At 38.3% G+C, this 18781-nt stretch overlaps 2 protein-coding genes across 4 annotated transcripts in view; one reads left to right on the plus strand and one right to left on the minus strand.

The window, feature by feature from the left end:
• Positions 1-10812, plus strand: LOC107047886 (ubiquitin carboxyl-terminal hydrolase calypso). 2 transcript variants are annotated; one of them, XM_015270780.1, is made up of 7 exons: positions 1-281; positions 365-579; positions 1467-2310; positions 8416-8520; positions 8591-8907; positions 9780-9928; positions 10005-10812. In XM_015270780.1, the coding sequence occupies exons 1-7, from the start codon at positions 224-226 to the stop codon at positions 10081-10083; spliced, it is 1767 nt and encodes a 588-aa protein (XP_015126266.1). In that variant the 5' UTR covers positions 1-223; the 3' UTR covers positions 10084-10812. The 2 variants fall into 2 exon arrangements, with proteins under 2 accessions (XP_015126266.1, XP_015126267.1); XM_015270781.1 differs by having other exon boundaries at positions 8416-8514.
• Positions 10684-18781, minus strand: part of LOC107047887 (RNA polymerase II degradation factor 1) — a 12406-nt gene continuing 4308 nt past the window's right edge. Inside the window, exons 2-3 of one of the 2 annotated variants that reach the window (XM_015270783.1) lie at positions 14134-14462; positions 10684-14073 (exon numbers count right to left, since the gene is read on the minus strand). In XM_015270783.1, the coding sequence (XP_015126269.1) occupies positions 13102-14073; positions 14134-14442 (1281 nt within the window). In that variant the 5' untranslated portion in view covers positions 14443-14462 and the 3' untranslated portion in view covers positions 10684-13101. Of the gene's footprint in view, positions 14463-18781 lie in introns of both variants that reach the window. The other variant, XM_015270782.1, reaches the window with a different exon arrangement.

Consider the following 18781-nt stretch of genomic DNA (forward strand, 5'->3'; position numbering starts at 1 on the left):
TGACCGACTGCAAGGATCGTGCACAGATGTGGTTGTGTACAGTTGTTCCCTCACATTTTTCACAAATCTGTGGACAGCCGCGGATGTGTATAGTTGTGGAAGCACGAACGCCCCCCCACCCCATGTAATTGATGTTTTGGTGCCTTAATATGGCGTCGTTGGGTGACAATGAGTCTTCCAGGTAGATTACTTTATTATTCCGGGAAGTAATGAGACCCGAAAAATGCCGGTGGATATCAATAGATTGACCGAGGGCTGGCTGGAGCTCGAAAGTGACCCAGGTAGGACAGTTGCGTTGTGGAATACCAGGTATTTGAATATGAATATGGGTTTTGAAGTTTATTGTTCTTTTACGATGCACCAGGACTATTTACTCTGCTTCTGGAGGACTTCGGGGTAAAGGGGGTCCAGGTCGAGGAGATCTACGATCTTCAGAAGTCACTCGAGGGCCCGGTCTACGGATTTATATTTCTCTTTCGATGGATCGAGGAGAGGAGGTCCAGGAGAAAAGTTGTGGAGCAGGATGAGAGTTTTCTCAAGGATGAGGAGATCGTGAATAATATATTTTTCGCACAGCAGGTGAAGCCTTGAATTCTTTTTCATCTGGGGAAACACTGTATTTTTGGAATTTTATTTTTCAACTTTCTAGTGTGAGGGAAACAGCCTCTGATTGCGATTGGCGAAGTTCATTTCAGTAGCGAAGCGGGAAAACGGTTCAAGTCGATTTAGGCTTCGGTTGAGTTTTTGGAGAATATCTCCGAATCTAAGGGAGATAACAAATTTTCGTAATAACCTTTTTTATAGAGCGAATTATGGGGAACAAAAAAGGTTTTGACAAAAATTTTGCTATCTCCCTTAGATTCCGAGATATTCATTGAATACAAGCCAATAGTCAAAATCTAGTTGAACCGTTTTACCGTTTCACTGCTTCTCTGGACTTTGGATTTTGCTATTTCATTTTCTTTTTAATGAATCCATTGACAAAATCTTCTCCCGTCGAAACTTCTCAATAATTTTCGATTCTACTGAATGGAAAATTATTATTTTCATCAGTACTCCCAATATTAAAAACAAGTTAATAAATAAAAGTTAATATAACAAATTTTATTGTTTGTTGCATCAAACAGTCATTTTGCGACTGTTTCATTTTGCCCTTCTGTTTCATTTTGCCTGAATTTCCCCTACAATTACTCAAAATTTGGTTTATCAACGTCTTCTTGAGTGACAGTTATCATCTGATTTCACATCTGATGTAGGACATGGTGGGACGGAACACATTTTTTAAAAGTAAAAAAGTTGAAAAATAATTGAACTAAAATTCCAGTTTCCATCGATTTTTCAATCACATTGTGAATTTTCAATTTCGAAATTCATTCAACTCTGAGTGGAACTTTCGCTCAATTAACTGTTAAAAATTTTCAAGAAGTGTATCTCTACCCCTTTGCCCATAAATTTCAATCCCCCAGGTCGTTCCAAACAGTTGTGCAACCCACGCCCTCCTCTCAGTCCTCCTGAACTGCCCCAACATCCACCTGGGCTCGACGCTATCACGCCTGAAACTCCACACCTCTGGCATGTGCCCCGAGAACAAGGGATGGGCCATTGGCAATACTCCTGAGCTAGCCTGTGCCCACAACTCCCACGCAATGCCCCAAGCCAAGAGACGACAGGACAAGAACACTGGTGTGACAACAGGAAGATTCACAGGTGAAGCTTATCACTTTGTCAGCTACGTCCCAATCAGTGGAAGATTATTCGAGCTGGATGGACTGAAGCCCTACCCAGTGGACCACGGCCCCTGGAAGGAGCACGAGGAGTGGACCGAGCAGTTCAGAAGAGTCATAACTGATCGTCTGGGGATCTCCACTGGAGAACAACTCCAGGACATCAGGTTCAACTTGATGGCAGTTGTTCCTGACAGGAGGCTAGCTATTTCCCACAAATTAACGATGCTGAAGACCAACAGACAGATCGTCCTGGAGGCACTGCAGCAGCTGGTGAAACTCAGTCATCAGGAGAATGAGAAGAATCATCTCGATGGGGAGAAAGGGGAGAAGAGGGTCAAGGTGGAGGAGGGGAAGGAGGCGGAAGGGGTGAGTGTTCCTACGGTTAATGTTGAACCTAGTGAGCACGGGGAGGTCGAGGAGACTGGGAATCAGGTGAAGAATGAGGCACATGGCATGGAGAAGGTTGTCATGTGCGCTCTGGATTATGCTACTCCTCTGAGGATTCAAACTTCACCTGCTCACAGCTCGTCCAGCACTGATACTTCCTCGGAAATTGGATCCGCCTTCAATTCGCCCACTCAAGGTAATGATTGTGCATTAATTTCAATGATGAGAGGAAGAGATGTTTTTCGACGGGAATTGTGAAAGGACTAGGCACGGTACTATTTTCGGGTAGAAGCAATGCTTTTGGAATTATTACATAATTATCTAAAATTTTATATTTAACTTAATCAAGAAGAGATGAATTTAAAGCGATTTTTTTTAGATTAATTTGAGTTTTGAGTAATTTTTTAAGAGCTCTTTTTCTTCCAACTACAAAAAGTGTCTCTTAATTTTGGTCAAAAAATTCATCATCGTCGAGATAATTTAATTACAAATAATGAAATTGGGAAATTAATTTATTAATTTATGAATCTACTGTACTATTTTTTTTTTTGCTTCGATTGAGTTATTCCGCATCATGACAAACACGTTTAGACACACAGGCCTTTCTTTTCTCACAGAACCTTAAACTATTGGGACATGATAATCTCATAAATTTGATATTTTCCGAATTTTCATCTGTATAACACAGGTAGTAAAATTTTTCTGACGTTTTATCCGCGTATTTTCCAGTCTTTCAAGGATCATTCACTTGTGTCTGATTTTTAAAAATAATTGATATATAATTGGGAAAAATCTTTATTAAAAAATCCTTTGAGTCCCTTAATTTGTCAATTTATGATCCCAATGTACTTTTTTTTGCTTCGATTGAGTTATTTCACATCACGACAAACACGTTTAGACACACAGGCCTTTCTTTTCGCGCAGAACATTAAATTATTGGGACATGATAATCTCATAAATTTGATTTTTTCCGTATGTTCATCTGTGTAACACAGGTAGTAAAATTTTTCTGACGTTTTATCCGCGTATTTTCCAGTCTTACAAGGACCATTCACTTCTGCCTGATTTTTTTAAATAATCGATAAATAATTGGGAAAAATCTTCACTAAAAAATCCTTTGAGTCCCTTAATTTATCAATTTATGATCCCAATGTAATTTTTTTTGTTCCGATTGAGTTATTCCACATCATGACAAATACGTTTAGACACACAGGCCTTTCTTCTCTCGCAGAACATTAAATTATTGGGACATGATAATTTCACAGAGTTGATTTTTTCCGAATGTTCATCTGTGTAACACAAGTAATAACATTTTTCTGAAGTTTTATTCGCGTATTTTTCGATCTTCTCCCAAGGATTATCCTCTCGTGTCTGATTTTTAAAAATAATTGATAAATAATTGGGAAAAATCTTCACTAAAAATAATTTGGGTCCCTTAATTTATTAGTTTATGATCTACTGTACTATTTTTTTTACTTCAATTGAGTTATTCCACATCATGACAAAAACGTTGAGACACACAGGCCTTTCTTTTCTCGCAGAACATTAAATTATTAGGACAAGATAATCTCACAGATTTGATTTTTTCCGAATGCCCATCTGTGTAACACAAATAGTAAAATTTCTCTGAAGTTTTATCCGCGTATTTTCCGATCTTCTCACAAGGATTATCCTCTCGTGTCTGATCCCCCTCTTCTCGAACCAGAATCAATTTTTCCACTTGGATCCCTTCGATCATCTTTCTGCATGATTTATACTTTCGGTGATCACATAAATTAATCTGCGCATTGAAGGCTGTATTCTGGGGACATGTGAAGTCATACACCTCAGCTGTTTTTGGCTCGCACATGTAGTACTTCATGCAATTTGTGGCATTTGGCAGGCGAATGCCTGTTGTGCAGGGGACAACTTCGATCACCTCAATCTTCAGTTGTGTCGACAGTGATTTGTATTTTTCGGTTGTTACGTACTCTCTATTACCTAAATTACCTATTATCGCTATTACATTATTTGCTTCATCAATAAATTCGTCGTTCGGGGGTATTTCACTCGTCGCAATAACTTCTGGCCCATCTCCAGGGCCATTAATCCTCTCTGTCGTGCTCGAGCTATTCTTCACCCGTCTTCTGTCACTTCTTGAATGAATAGTTTTATTGAAAATATAATTACGAATGAATTGCACGATGAATTCATTGTTCGAGGCATCGATTACTGGAGATGATGAAGAGGCGGGTCCTGGATTTCTGTAGAAAATTACTTGACTGACTCCATTCAATTTTTCAATCGTATTCGTTCCCATTGAATTTATGTTATTCGGAATTTTCAGGGGGGTTTGAACGTCGTTTTCCTTGTCATTGAGACTTTGAACTTCTATCAGTGGATACGGAATTATTGGCAGGAAATTGCCGAGGTTGAGGTATCCAGTAGAATCGAAAGAACTTGGATTCAATTCGTGGTAACTCGTCTTGGATTCGTCGAGTAATTCCGGAGTTTTTGAGGGTTTTAAGTTTGCTAAAGGGTCAGTTGGGCGGTCCACGCAGGTCCAAGTGTCCCCTGGGAGGACGCAGAGGCGTAGATAAGGCTGAAACATCTGGGGGAAAGATTTGAGATGGTTAAACTCAGTTTGAATGCGGAACATTTTTTTTATCAATTTTCACAAAAATGACTTCAAAGGTCGAATGACCTAGTAGGACGTCTCTGACTGCAGTCGGTGTTTAACCCTAGATTGGTCACCCTACGAGGAAAACCCCGCCGCGCGTTTTCTATAATTACAATTGACTGGCTAACCGGAAAAATAATAATAAAAATGACTTTGTCAAGTGAAGTGCCCAAAAAATTATAGTAGTTTTTAGAACAAGCTATTTCCCAACATTCCTAAGGAAAAACAAATTATTTCGAACAGATGAATTATTTTTTCCCATGTTAAATGAAATTGCCCATGATGCGACGTTGTCGGAAACTCGCTAAACGCGCCCGGGCAGTGTAGAGTGAATTCGGCAACACCTAAGCCTAAATAACGGCGGCAAATTCCCGAGGAGGTGACCAAGTCACGGGGACGCGTTTGGTGACCAGACTAGGATTAAAAGTTGCACAGTGTCAACAGGAATATTCTAGGGCGGTTACAAGGCGGAACTAATTCCGAAATTCCTTGAAATTTCAATGATGCTTGCACGAGAATTTCACCGAAAAATTATCAACAGTGATAAGCTTGTGTTATATCTAAAGACATCAGCCAGAAATACTGATTGAGAATTACATTCTAAACCTTCGAAAAACGATGACAAAAATAAAGAAGGAAAATGAGTTTTCATTCGTTTCCCGTTAATTTGTTTCCTTAAAATTGTTCATCTATGTACATTTAAAGGCTTCGGCACTTCTTAACCCAGGGAACGATTTTTACGGATGCCATCTAAAATTCCCCAGCAAGACCGATAAATATCCGAAAATTTACCGGTAAATTGTTAGCTGGGAAGGTTTATTTCATCTATTTAAACCAATTTTTTTGAAAACGAAATAAAATGGAAACTCGAAGAGAAAAGCCGGCACTGTAATGAAATGGCTGAAGTTTTGTAGGAAAATGTTCATTCGAAAATTTTCCTCCGGATCAATGAAAGAATGATGAAGAATAATAGAAAAAGGTCTGGGGTGTGTCTGGCTTGTCCAAACGTGAGTGACGAAGGTTTAATTGATTAAAGGTACTTACCAGTCCCTCCGGACACTTCGCAGGAGCCCATACATACCCCCCTTCAGGGAGATTAATGCACTCGTAATAAATAGAACACCCTGTTACGTGTGGTTTTCTTGCCTCTGGGCACTTTGATGCACCAGCGAATGTCAAGGAAAACAGGAGAATTGGTAGAGTGTTCTCCATTGTGTTTCACTGAATACTGAGGTGTCTGTGGTATTGAGCTCTCTGACTTGACTTCCGGATGAGTCCGCAGGATCATTAGCACCTCTAGAGAACAGTTAGGGGTCTCAATTTTTGCAGAAGCTCGAGAGGTTTCTCAGTGCTAAATAGACGGCGAAGTGCTTTAAAATGGAGTGGGTTAAGTAAATCCAGGGGAGAAATTTTGGGTTTGTTGTGACGAGATAGAAGGGGATCAGTCGAATTGATGTTCCTGAAAACAAGCGGGCTAGACGAAAAATTTAGGAAGACCTTTCTTGCGGAGAATTTCCAGCTAATAAAATAGTCTCTTGAAATTTTACTTCAGAAATAATTAGAGATGTCAGTGACAAAAGTTACCGATCGAATGACCGCACGGAGAAAAATTCTTCATTAAAAAATCCAGTGTAACTTTTTCTGAAACCAATCTATTCGTCGTATTGTGTCATTAGATGTTTATAAATGATGGTAGGATAGATTAAAGATATTACGATAATACTATATTATAATACATTATGCATATATAATCGTGTATGTAATATAGTACAATATCGTATACTCAATGTATGTTATTGTTATTAGTTTATTAGTTAATTTTTGTTATTATGTACATTATATTTTATAACGCATATAGTACTCTATTATATATTATACATAATATATATAATATAGTATGGAATATAATATAATATACTATTATCGTAATATCTTTAATGTATGCTATAATCATTTACAAAAAATCTAATGACACAATACGGCGACTAGATTGGCTTCAAAAAACGTTACACTGGATATATTCTAGTCTAGTGTTCAGTAAAAATTACGGAACCCACAGTTCACTCACCGATTACGGAATCGACTCAGAAAATTTAAGTGACGGTGTCGTAATTTTCCACAGGAGATTCAGATAAAAATGACGGAATGCTCTGGAAAAATTTCGTGACAGTTCCGTAAAATTTCCTACAACCACATTGCGCTCCAGATTTACGGAAAAGTTACGTAATTTTTATTGAATATTTCTCTTCGTGCGTCAATGTCCACCCCCATGACTGGTAATTACCGCGCCTATAATCTGACTACGTGGTCAGAAAAAAAAGTGACGGTTGACCATAAGCATGAAATGACCAAACAAATTTGGACGGTCAATTTCGATGTTATAGATGACCCTCAATTTTCGAGTACTAATCCAGTAATTTCTACACTGTTAAAAATTTTAGCTCAAATTTCCAGATCACTTTTTGAACATTTTTATCGTGTTCAAATTCCACTCAAATTTCATGGAATTTCATCATTGAAAATTCGGAATTTCGGAGAAAAATCAATGAAAACTGTAAATTTTAGTTCAATTATTCCCTGAAAATTAATAGAAAACCGAAAAATTCCGATAAAAATTCAGATAAAATGAAGAATTTCATTGAATTTTCAGTGAAATCTGAGATTTCATGTTTCTTTTAACAGTGTATCATTAAAAACGGGGCCATTGAGAATAATTAATAAATAAGATAATGAAGAATAATCAATAAATAAATTAATAAATGATAATTCAATTCTGTTAAAAAGTCCTTCGATCGAGCCCTCAAAATATTACCCGAAATATGACGAAAATAAAAATGACGGTCAACTGGCAACTATATCGACAATTTTTGGTCTTTTTGACTAGTCTCTGACGCAGCTTAACTGTGACGGTTATTTTGCATACAAAATTCGGTCAGGGTCAGAAAACGGTTAGAATCCGGTCATTTACGTCTGACCTGACGGATAGGGAAAATGACGGTGATTCCGCATCTCTAGTAATAACATACAGCGGATACTCGCTGAGATTTCAGCATCTATGACGAATTCCACGAATTTAAGTGTTCGGAAAGCCCCTACTCATACATCGACGGTTTGACAGAGGAAAAAGAGGAACAGAGAGAGAGAGAGAGAGAGAGAGAGAGAGAGAGAGAGAGAGAGAAAGAGAGAGAGAGAGAGAGAAACAGGCGCCCACAGACAACTTACACACGCTTAGATTGTTAATGGTAAGGGAAGTAAACTTCCCGATCTGAAATCTTGAAGAATAAAGCGAAATCATAGTCCCCTGCAATTAGAAAAAATGTTATTTTCAAAATCATGAAGAGCTGAGTCGAAAATGAATTACATATTTGTTTATGATCCCATGTGATAACAACAAATACTCAGGACAAATAACGAATATCAAGAACTGTCAGTTTCATTACGGCAAAATCCAGAAAATTACCGAATGCGAAATTCCCAGAAAAGTAAGTTTTAGAACAAAATATCAAAGTCATTCGTAAAAAATAGAAACAAAAAAAATCAAGACTCTTTCGAGTGAGAAATCCCTCCGCGAAATAATTTCATAATTAAAACACTGAGATGAGGGCTTCCAATCTTCATTATATACAACTGGTCTTTTTTTAGCTTGGGGATGGAATTCTGGCCAGAGCAGTCCCACATCCACCAAGGACTTTAAAAAATTTGTTGTTATTCGAGTCGCTGGGGATGAGAAGAACGAGGCAGGTCTGAGTGAGTGATTTGTTTTCATCATTTGTGTGTTTACGAAGGAGATGGAGTGAACGAAATGATGTTTTTCCAGGTCGTTCCCTCGGCAACATTAACATAAATGGAAAACGACTGGTATCTGATTCTGGGCATTTGCATAAAAAGGTTTGTTTGTCTGGGGAGGTACGGATACCCCATGCCAGGGTGAAAACTAGCAATGGAGATACTGTCACGGAGGAGAAAAAGGTGGAGAAAATTGATTCGAAATTGTGCTCGAAATATCCCGAGTTGTTTGAACCACATACCTTCGCCCCCAAAGATCTTCTCGCTCTGCTGAAGAATCTTGAGCATGAAATCAGTATTTGTGAGACCTGCTTGAAGGATGAGAATGATAAGCGAAACAAATATAAAGTAAGAATCATGAATTATTGAATGCTTTATGCATCACAAGGCAAAGAAGATGAGTCGAAAATCAATTCGATACAGATTATTGTGAAGATATCTCTGAAATTTCTAGGTTTAGACGAAAAAATTTCCGGAGACTTATTTGGCGTGGATACATTTATAGTTTTAGAAAGTTTAACTCCATAGGGAGTTATTTCGGAAAAAAGTCTTATACCGCAGCGCCATCTATCGCAGGTGTAGCAAATTCTAGAAAATTTCCCAGTTTTTTACGAAATTTGTGAAAATTCTCCGGGTTTTAAGACGATACGACAGAGCTCACGTGGTTTTTCCAAAATAATCTTGAATTCTATTGAAAATTCGCATGACGATGAGGGGCTTTCAGACTGCTGCATCAACGTAAAATATTTTTGAAAATTATAGAACTTTTTGGAAAACTCAATTTGGAGAATCCAAGAAATTTAATTTTTTCTTTCCCAAAAAAAAAAAATAAAGACCATAGACTATCCACGTAAAATTACGGTTGAATGAATAATACACCCCCCTGCAGATTTCTAGTTCCTTATTTCTTTCTTCCATCGATCTATGAAACTACTTTATCTCATCGAATTGCTTTTTTCCATCGAACTGCGAAATCCTAGAACATTCAGATTTATTTACAGGAAGTTAAATTTTCTGGAGCAAATGGCCGTCGACATTTCTTCTTTATATGTTTTTGAGAATTACGACATATTTGATATGTCGATATTTTATCCTACACCTCCTAGTTTCAGAGATATTTACAAAATAATCTATGTAAAATTTCTGTACCCATCTCCTTCCATTACTCCTCTCAGTATTCGTACCGATTTTTAATTTGAACTTTTGGCTTCTCTGGATAGATTGATGACTGCAGACGAACGCATAATTACGACGAATTCATTTGTACCTTTCTCTCGATGTTAGCCCAGCAAGGAAAATTAGCTGAATTGGTACAGCAACATTTAACGTTGAAAAAACACACTTCTGTCACAGTAAATCGAGTTCATAGGTAATAAAGATCAACTTCACAATTTAATTAGTAATAGAAATCACTGTTTAATAATGTAATATTTATCAATCTACAGATCTTCGAAGAAAACTGATGCACGGCCAAACGCCTCGCGTCGTCGTCGTGGCAGAACCAAATGCAAAAAACGAAAATGAGTAATCGAATCTCTGTTGAATTTCATCTCCTCAGTTCTACGCGGGTCGTGAACACTGCATTCATAGAGAAGACAAAGTCTAATTAATTTTACAAGCCCTCCATCTAATGGTTTCTTTCTGAAAACAGCTCATAAAGGAGAGAATTGACACTTTGCATAATGATTTTAACAATTAAGGAATGAATCAATTAATGATTTACTTGAATGCTTGATTTATTTAATCCTTATGATTTTTTACTTCGACAAATCGATTATACAAATTACAATAGAAAATAAAGTATAAGAGTGATGAGTGAGACCCTGCTGTTTCATTTCAAATTAATTAGAATATAGAATATATATACGAGAGGAATCCTTCTGAATATAAAAGAAGAATTTTTGGAAGTTGGAAAATTTTTATTACTCTCTCAGAAGAAAGAAATATTCTAAAAGAAAATATCTGGCAAATTGAATTTGGATGATGTTAATTGTATATTAATTTCTCAAAATTTTTCTCAAGCTTTTTTAAGGAATTTTGATGATTTAAAATCTACAAAGCAATACACAATCAATTAGATTCTAAACAGTCGTCAATTTGGGAAATATGAAAAAACAACAATAGTTTACTGTCAAAAACATTGAAAATATTTATTTCAATATTCATATACAAGTACACTACACGCTGTTGATATGTCTTTACACCTAGACGCATATCTCAAAGAGAAAATAAACTTTCGAATACATCGTTTAACTCAACTTCTTCAAAACCAATTCGACCCAATTAAAAAAATTTCCATCGCTCGAAAAACATTCTCTCACTATCTCCACATATTTTCACTCCAATGCCCACCACGCACATCTCCACATCCATGGAAAAAAAACTCGTCCCAATCGTCCGAATAAACTGGGATGTAGTGGTCAGGAAGTCGTGATAAGATAAACCATGCTCTCTCCACAATATTATTCTCCAAATGTACAAAAAGAAAAAAACACTTCTTCTCCCTCCGGAAATAAAAAAAAGAGCTCAGCTCAGAGATATTTACAAATATTTTATTTGAATAGTAAAAAGCTACAGATGAATCTTTGACAATGAAAGAATAAAAACAATTAACGCCCACAGTTAAGATGCACAGATAAGAGGAGTCGAGTGCAAAAATTTTCCAGCGACTAGAGCCTATGTAATGTACAATTAAACGGTACTTTGTTCTCGAATAATTCCAATCATTTCATCTGCATAGATTGTCGATAGCGCCTACGTAATTTCTGAATTTCATTCCCTTCTTTTTATACCAGGCACTGGTGGTTCTTCAATTCAATAGAAATTGGTCATTACTATTGTTTATCAAAGATTGATAATTTCTGGATAAATTGTTCCATAGATTTTAATGCTCTTTGAAATTGTGTAAGAAATTACAAAAATATTATTCAAAGGCTTATTCGTGGTGCATGGGTTCAATTGAACGTGTAATTATCGGTTTCTGTATTAACTGATACAGGAGACGATTTCATTGCAGTTTAATTTTATTTTCACCAGTCCTTTCATCATATAAATATCTTCCATTACACTATTTCCACTTTATAATTACAAATTTCTTTCAGTTGAATCTGCTTCTACATTTTTATTATATAAAAAACAAACCAATGTATCCTGTGTTCGTGATAAGAACACTGAAACAGTAATAAAACAGTCTTGTGTTGGGCTCATCGGGGCTTTCGGTTTTCAAATGAATTCATTAGCTTTTTTTTCTGCATCAACACCACAATTTTCGTATTCATAAGCGCCCTTTGTTATTTTCATCTTAAAAATGGACAAAAAGCCGTCGATACTCTCCTACTTACGAATTGTTAATTGTAATAAATAATTTTTTTTAGGGAGAAAGGGAGGGCGAGGGTTTAAGGGTGGGGAGTGGGGGACTCTTAATCGTAGTTTTTTTTACGTAGATTGGTGTATAATATTCTGCACACAATTTCGCATGTACGATTCTTGTTAATCGACTAATTTAGTACTTGGTACTGATTTCATTCGTTTTATAATACAATTGACGATTTCTCATGGGGGAGGTATATCTCACGTTTAAATAAATCTCCATGCTACAATTTCCAGCCACGAAAAATCGTCGATATTGAGATTAAATCGTAATTTCAATAATCAAACACTTTGGCCACCAAGATTACGATTAATTTCAAATGTGCGATAGAAAATTGATTTAAATTTTCCACTCAAAAATTTACACAGATTCTAGGGAGGGGAAGGTTTATCCTTGTTAATAATTAGATATTCATCTCGTGTACAAATATAAATATTACATATACTCACAGGGCTCCGCTTAATACTTTATACAAAATTCTGTTGCTTACGGGCCTTGTTTTCCTTAATAAAAAAAAATAAGAAGAAAGAAAGAAAGAAACAATTACACTCGATTTTAACGTTAAGTGTCTTCATCTTCGAATAATGATGCATCGAAGCACCGTGGGCATTCAAATATTTACAAAACTCACGAGAATTAAAAAAGTGAAATAAATCAATGAGATTTTTTTTACCTTAAAAATGAAAAACTAAACGAAAGAATTTGGTTTTAGCGAGTGTATATTGAAACATTAATTTAATCTACCTCTCGCTGGTGATAAAATTCTGATGGTAGTGGATAGCCGGTTGCGCGATTAAACATGTCACAACAACAATTCGCGAAACTCGATTAATTTTCTCTAAACATTAATAACACAATAACATAATAATAGAACCTACAATGACAGAAATGGAAGTGGGATGGGTAAAGGGTATGGGACACTGGAAACGATTGTTTGGAAATAAACAACTAATTCTATCTCCTTAATACGACGAGTTTACTTGAGAGTTGAATAACGTTCGCCGAGTGTATTAAATCTAAAATTATTCTCACGAAGGCATTGAATCAACGCCACGACTGGACAGCCATTGAACGGTACATTATCGAGTAAAACCCCAAGGTTGAATCTTGGCACGACGATAAACTTAACGTTAAAAAAAAAAACGAAAAATAACGTGTGATTTTAATCAGCTTCATTGTAGTCCAGAGCCAGCCCCGGTACTGCTTGTGATGCTTGTAGTCGTGCCCTGATGATTAATCTGACCTGCATGTGTCTCCCCTGCTTTACCAAGACGTAGAATTGACTGTAGTGATGCGACCTCAGATGCAAGTCTGTCAAGCCTAGACTTGACCTCTCGTTCAGTCTCAGGAACAGCTGTAACATTGGTAGATGGATTCCACTCAGCACCCAGTGAAATACCGGAATCCCTCTCATCACTGGAGCCCTCGTTGTCCCAGGGTGGCGATGCCCTGGGGCCCGGCTCCTGCTTAATTCCCTGAAGTGCAAGAAGTGCACTCGCCGCATCCTTGTCACCAATTCTCGACTTATGCCTCAATTTGTGGGGTAGACAATTGCCAGTTGTTGCACTCTGAGCAGCGACAATTTGCGTACTCTCATCACCACTGCCTGAGGACAATTCAAAGGGCGACTGAGCTCGTCTACCTCTCGAAAGATTGAGTGCACTTGTTGTGTCAAAGTGCATTGCTGGATGAGGATAGGGATACTGGAAGCTTTCAGTCTCTGGATAGGCGCTTGTCTCTGGTACATAGAGTTGGGCTGGTGATCTCGGTGATCTGGCACCACTAACTGGCTGATGAATGACAGACGTGTGCACTGGACTCGGTGTTCTCGCGTACAGGAGGGCTGCTGATGGTGGCAATTTGGCCCTTTTTACACTCATTGTTGGCTCCGATGGCAGTGCCGCTAAAACATGTTCAGCACTTATCACTTGATCACCGCATATACCAAATTTGTCTCTGATAGCGTCCAACTGGGCCTTGAGAATGTGATTCTCCTTGCTGAGCTCCATGACCCTCTGCTCCAGCACCATGTCGTTGAAACGTCTCTTCTCCCTGGATCGCTTGGCAGCCTCGTTGTTGCGTCTACGTCTGTCCCAATAGCTGTCATCCTTCTTGTTGTCGGGAATAAATTCGCGCTGCTTGCGCTGTGAGAAAAGTTCCTTCCTTATGTCAAAGTTTGGGGGATAATTTTCGGGATGTGTCACCTGCGAATCGTGATGCATCTGTTGTCCCTGCTGTTGGCCTTGACCCTGAGGATGATGGTGGTGGGGCTGTGACTGCTGTTGACCCTGCGATTGACTCTGCTGGTGCTGCATCTGCTGCTGGCTCGGCTGATGCTGCTGGCCATGGTGAGTCTGATGGCTCATTGGCATTTGACCGTGAGCATCGTGACCACTGTGCGGCCCATGACCCGGATGGGCCATCGTATGACTCGCTGGCATGTTGCCGTTTAAACAGGCGGTTTCACCGTTTATGGGCGATCCACTCTGGCGGGCAATGAACTCAGCCACCATAATTCGTCTTCTCAGAACATCTGAAACATAAATTCAAATGAGTTAGATAGTTTCACATTGATTCATCTATTGTGGATGGTTTCAGCTAGGTTTTTCTTGTTGCTTCCGAATGGAAGCATTGGAATCCTTCGAATTTAAGTTTTGGATTTTTTTTTGTTATGTCGATCCATTATGAGCCAAAATCTCCGAAAATGCAATTTTTAGACCGTGTTCGTACGCATGTATGTATTTTTCGATTGTTCGATAATGAATCGATGAAATTGGATAATTTTTAACTGCAAAAAATGTTCTGAATTAATTGAATGTCCTGTTGACCGAGTTCGAAGATAAAGGCGACAGAAATAATCGTTATCCTGATTGGTTAAGTTGATTTTTGTGATGATTGTTGAAAATTTCAAATTTTTCATGAATTTTCCTGAAAGTGAGCTTTCTGATGGTATCTTCAGATGTGATGTTTCACATTCATTCAATTATACATGATAGAAGGAAATTATATGCAATGTAACCATTCGGAAGCATATTGCTGATTTATTAGCAAAAATTACTGTACTATATGCAATACAAGAACAATTTCCTACTTGTTTTTTTTAAGGGAAGACCGCGGTGAAATTTAAAAGTGAAGACTTCGCTCGTCCTTAAGAACCATTGGACGCTAAGAATAATTGAAGCTACAGTATTCCGGTTCCCAATTTCGTTTGTCTGATCAAGTTACTCTTCACAGATTTGGAAATAATCAATTTTGAAAACAAGCGTTCACACTCGCATGGGTCGATACAATGCATCGACCCCGTAAATGAGGAATTGATAACTTAAAAATGAAATGTAAAAAAATTCTAGAAAAATTCATAGATAATTCAATAGTGATTATAAACATTCTCCATGAATTCCAGATGAATCTCATTATTAACCTTTTTCGCACGAAACACCTTAATTGAGGAAGTCATCAAGGTTTTTGGATGTACGTGCGACCTTTTTGGGTGAGGTCACGCGTACCCTGAAACTCCCGACATGGGAATCAGGAACGAGGAAACATGTGTCACTAAACCTTGTTTGTTTTATTTATTCACAAACGAGTCATTAGAATTCCAGTCAAAGCTCAGGGGGAAGTTAATCAAATCTACGTAAATTAGCTTGTGAAAATATTAGTTAGACGAACAGTAAAGCGTGAAATATGCAATTCTTTTATCGCTATATGTGGGTCGACTGATGCAACCCGTTTCTCGGTGAACAATCCCTGGAGATAGAACACGTGCATTCTCGTGTAGTTATGTGATTACACAAGCGTGTGTTCGCCTTGGAACTGCGGAGCGAAGGAAAAGAAAAGGAGAGGTGAAGAGAGACGGGGAACTGCAAACTCAACTCCCCGAGAATTGCACGTGCAAGAGGATAAACTATTTTCACTGTTAAAACAACGAAATTATGAGTTTACAGGGATTAGTGGGCATGCCTAGTGGATAAGTTGAGCTTGGGCCATTGATATGTACACGTGTTTTATTTACGTACTACACAAGACCGGAAGTGCGATCGTTGCCCCCGTCTATTCTGCGGTAACAGTGTAGGAGGGATAGAGAAGAAATATTCGCAACTGAATTTATTTCACCCATTAGAACATAATTTGAGGGGATAATGCGATAGGCCCTTTTTGTTGTTCAATAAATGAAAAACTCCCACTGGGGCATTACTTTTCCACTTCATGGAAATACGAGGAATAAATAAAAAAAAAGTCTTTCTCTGGAATAAAAAAATTAGTTGGTGTCAAGTTGCGTCATCGGTGGTGTGTCAGGTAGCGCTGAACACGCGATAGAGAAATTATACATACAACCCTACACCAAATACACATGCACAATCGTCAAGTCGAGCACAACGTGAACCAAAAACCGTCTTACGTAATAACGGGCGTATGTTGGCGCACGCGTACACACAGCGTTGACGAGCACGTGCAAGTGGTATAACCGAGGATTTAAAAGCAAACAGCAAAACGCACGTATGCAGATGTATTACGGATACAAATGCTGAGGTTAAAACTCAACGGTGAATGTCAGCCTGCAGACAACACCTGGATGAACGTGGAAGTATTATTCAGTCGTGCGGACGAGTATGAATGTGTGGGTTGAGAACGTTTGAGATAACCTCAGGTGAATCTAATGACGATTGGCGGTGGTTATGTCATGTTTTCCGAGGGTAAACGTGCCATCCTGACCTCGGTTGTGTAGCGGAAAACAGTCGCACGAGGCCGACGACGCATCGGATCACCCAGACCCGCCGTGTAAATCCGATTGATTGACCTCCCCTCATTAATTATTCAGTTCTATTTCCTGATGATTGATCGGGCTTTTCCGGAATTTTTCATCACTCAGAGCAATGCGGGAGCCAGATGACTGGCTTTATCTGGTAATCGTGATGGTAGGAATTATTGCCTGAGTCATCGGTGAATCCGATGATTCCGGGTAAAACTGCCAAAAACACGTCATTTTCTAATGTCTCGAGTTTGCCGGGTGTTACATCAGATTGAATAGCCAGTCTCGAGCCCGTTGATTTTATAATGAGTTTATTCTAATTGAGCAATTTGCGCGGGTGAGCGACCGAGGGTTCCTGGAATTCAATGGGAGATATTTGAGTTTAGTGGTTTATGCCGCCTGGGTGACCCGCGGTGAGTCATATTTAGCTCAGTTACATGGCTATGCGGCGACCGTGGCCCATCGATTTCTTTGTGACGCACCTTCTCATCGTAAGCCTGTTTATTCACTAGTTGATTGATCAACAATGATCGATTTGCGGTGAAACGAGCAGTCATTCATGAAAATTTCATCCTGAATTAACGGATTTAATGGGTAATTGTTGTCCCAGAAGTTTAATGTTTCGCGATTTGTCGGGGGGAGGATTCATGGGCAAAACCAATTGTGAGTCTATGCTCGATCGATATACCCAGGGCTGACGCACACGGAAAACCTCGTCGCTGTAAATTTGAGTGACGGGGTCGTGTTGGCAACGCATGAATTTATTGTTCTATCCTTCGTTTGCTTCCTTGAACGGTTTGAGAAAATAAATTAGTGGATAAGTGGTTTTAGGAGGCAATTTTGTTGATTATGTGGGTTTCGATATTTTTGGGAGAATTGTTTGACGATTTAATGAATCTGATACTAGCGGAATATTCGCTAGCGGAAGAATCAAACAATCACATGTACAAATCAGTAGTGAAGCGGTAAACCGAGTTAAGTCGATTTTGACTATTAGCCAGTTTTTGCTGAATATCTCGGAATCTAAGAGAGATAGCAAAATTTTTTTCATGACTTTTTTTATAACGCTCTATTGGCTCTACAACAAAGGTCATGACAAAAATCTTTCTATCTCTTTTAGATTCCGAGATATTCGTCAAAAACTAGCCAATAGTAAAAAACGACTTAACCCAGTTTACCGCTTGGCTACTGAAATGTTTTTCAAGTGCGAAAAATTTTGTAGATGATTAAACAATACTTGCACACCTCTAGATGTGTTTAAATCCCAGCTTCCGCTGGCGAATCTTTCGCTAGTTTCAGCTCCATGACAATTTAGTAGTGATTTAAAAAATTGAAATTCGTTTTTGGAGAATATCCTGGAATCTGAAGGAGAATGATTGAAAATCCATGGAAAGTCTCGCAGTAATTTCGACAAGAGTGATATTTAATGCCATTTCGGGGATAAAATGTACGTAATTTCCAGTTTCAATGGAATCCTAGATTTTTAAATAATGATATCTTCCAAAATTTCCGGAATCGTACCCGGAAAATTCAACCAAATTTTTGTCTCGAAATTTCTTTCGAGAAAAATTCCACAATTCCACAGATATTCAGCGAAAATCGTAATCTAAAATACTAACATTCCCTAATCTCCTGGATTAAAATCATCAAACTTAGCCCTACACCCGGAGATTCATCCACAAGTCGATGAGCACGAGCTCAAATAATCAACGGATGATTGAACAATGAAAAAATGAAGGTAATAACTACGATAATAAATTTTTTCACCGAGTGACTTGAGCCTCTGAGGTACGCGAGGCATCACAATTCCACGCGTACATAATCGACCGAGTGAACTAGGCGGCGGGACAACACACGTGCTCGGGTACACACGGTTGCGCAATACTGTGAACGCACGTGGCGCCTTAACTGCAGACAAACTATCATACACATGCAAATACATAACAATTTACTTGACGACCCAAGTACGCAGTCATTTTTTCAACTACGTATTTTGTTGATTCGCAATAAGTTATTTATCCGGGAAAAACTTGGTGGCCAGATGATATAAAACCGCGTCATCGCGGGAACTCGTTCTCTCGCACTTCAATGCCCCCCCCCCC

Source organism: Diachasma alloeum, unplaced genomic scaffold (assembly GCF_001412515.2).
Source record: "Diachasma alloeum isolate Michigan unplaced genomic scaffold, Dall2.0 Dall_scaffold_78908, whole genome shotgun sequence".
Classification (NCBI taxonomy): Eukaryota; Metazoa; Arthropoda; class Insecta; order Hymenoptera; family Braconidae; genus Diachasma; species Diachasma alloeum.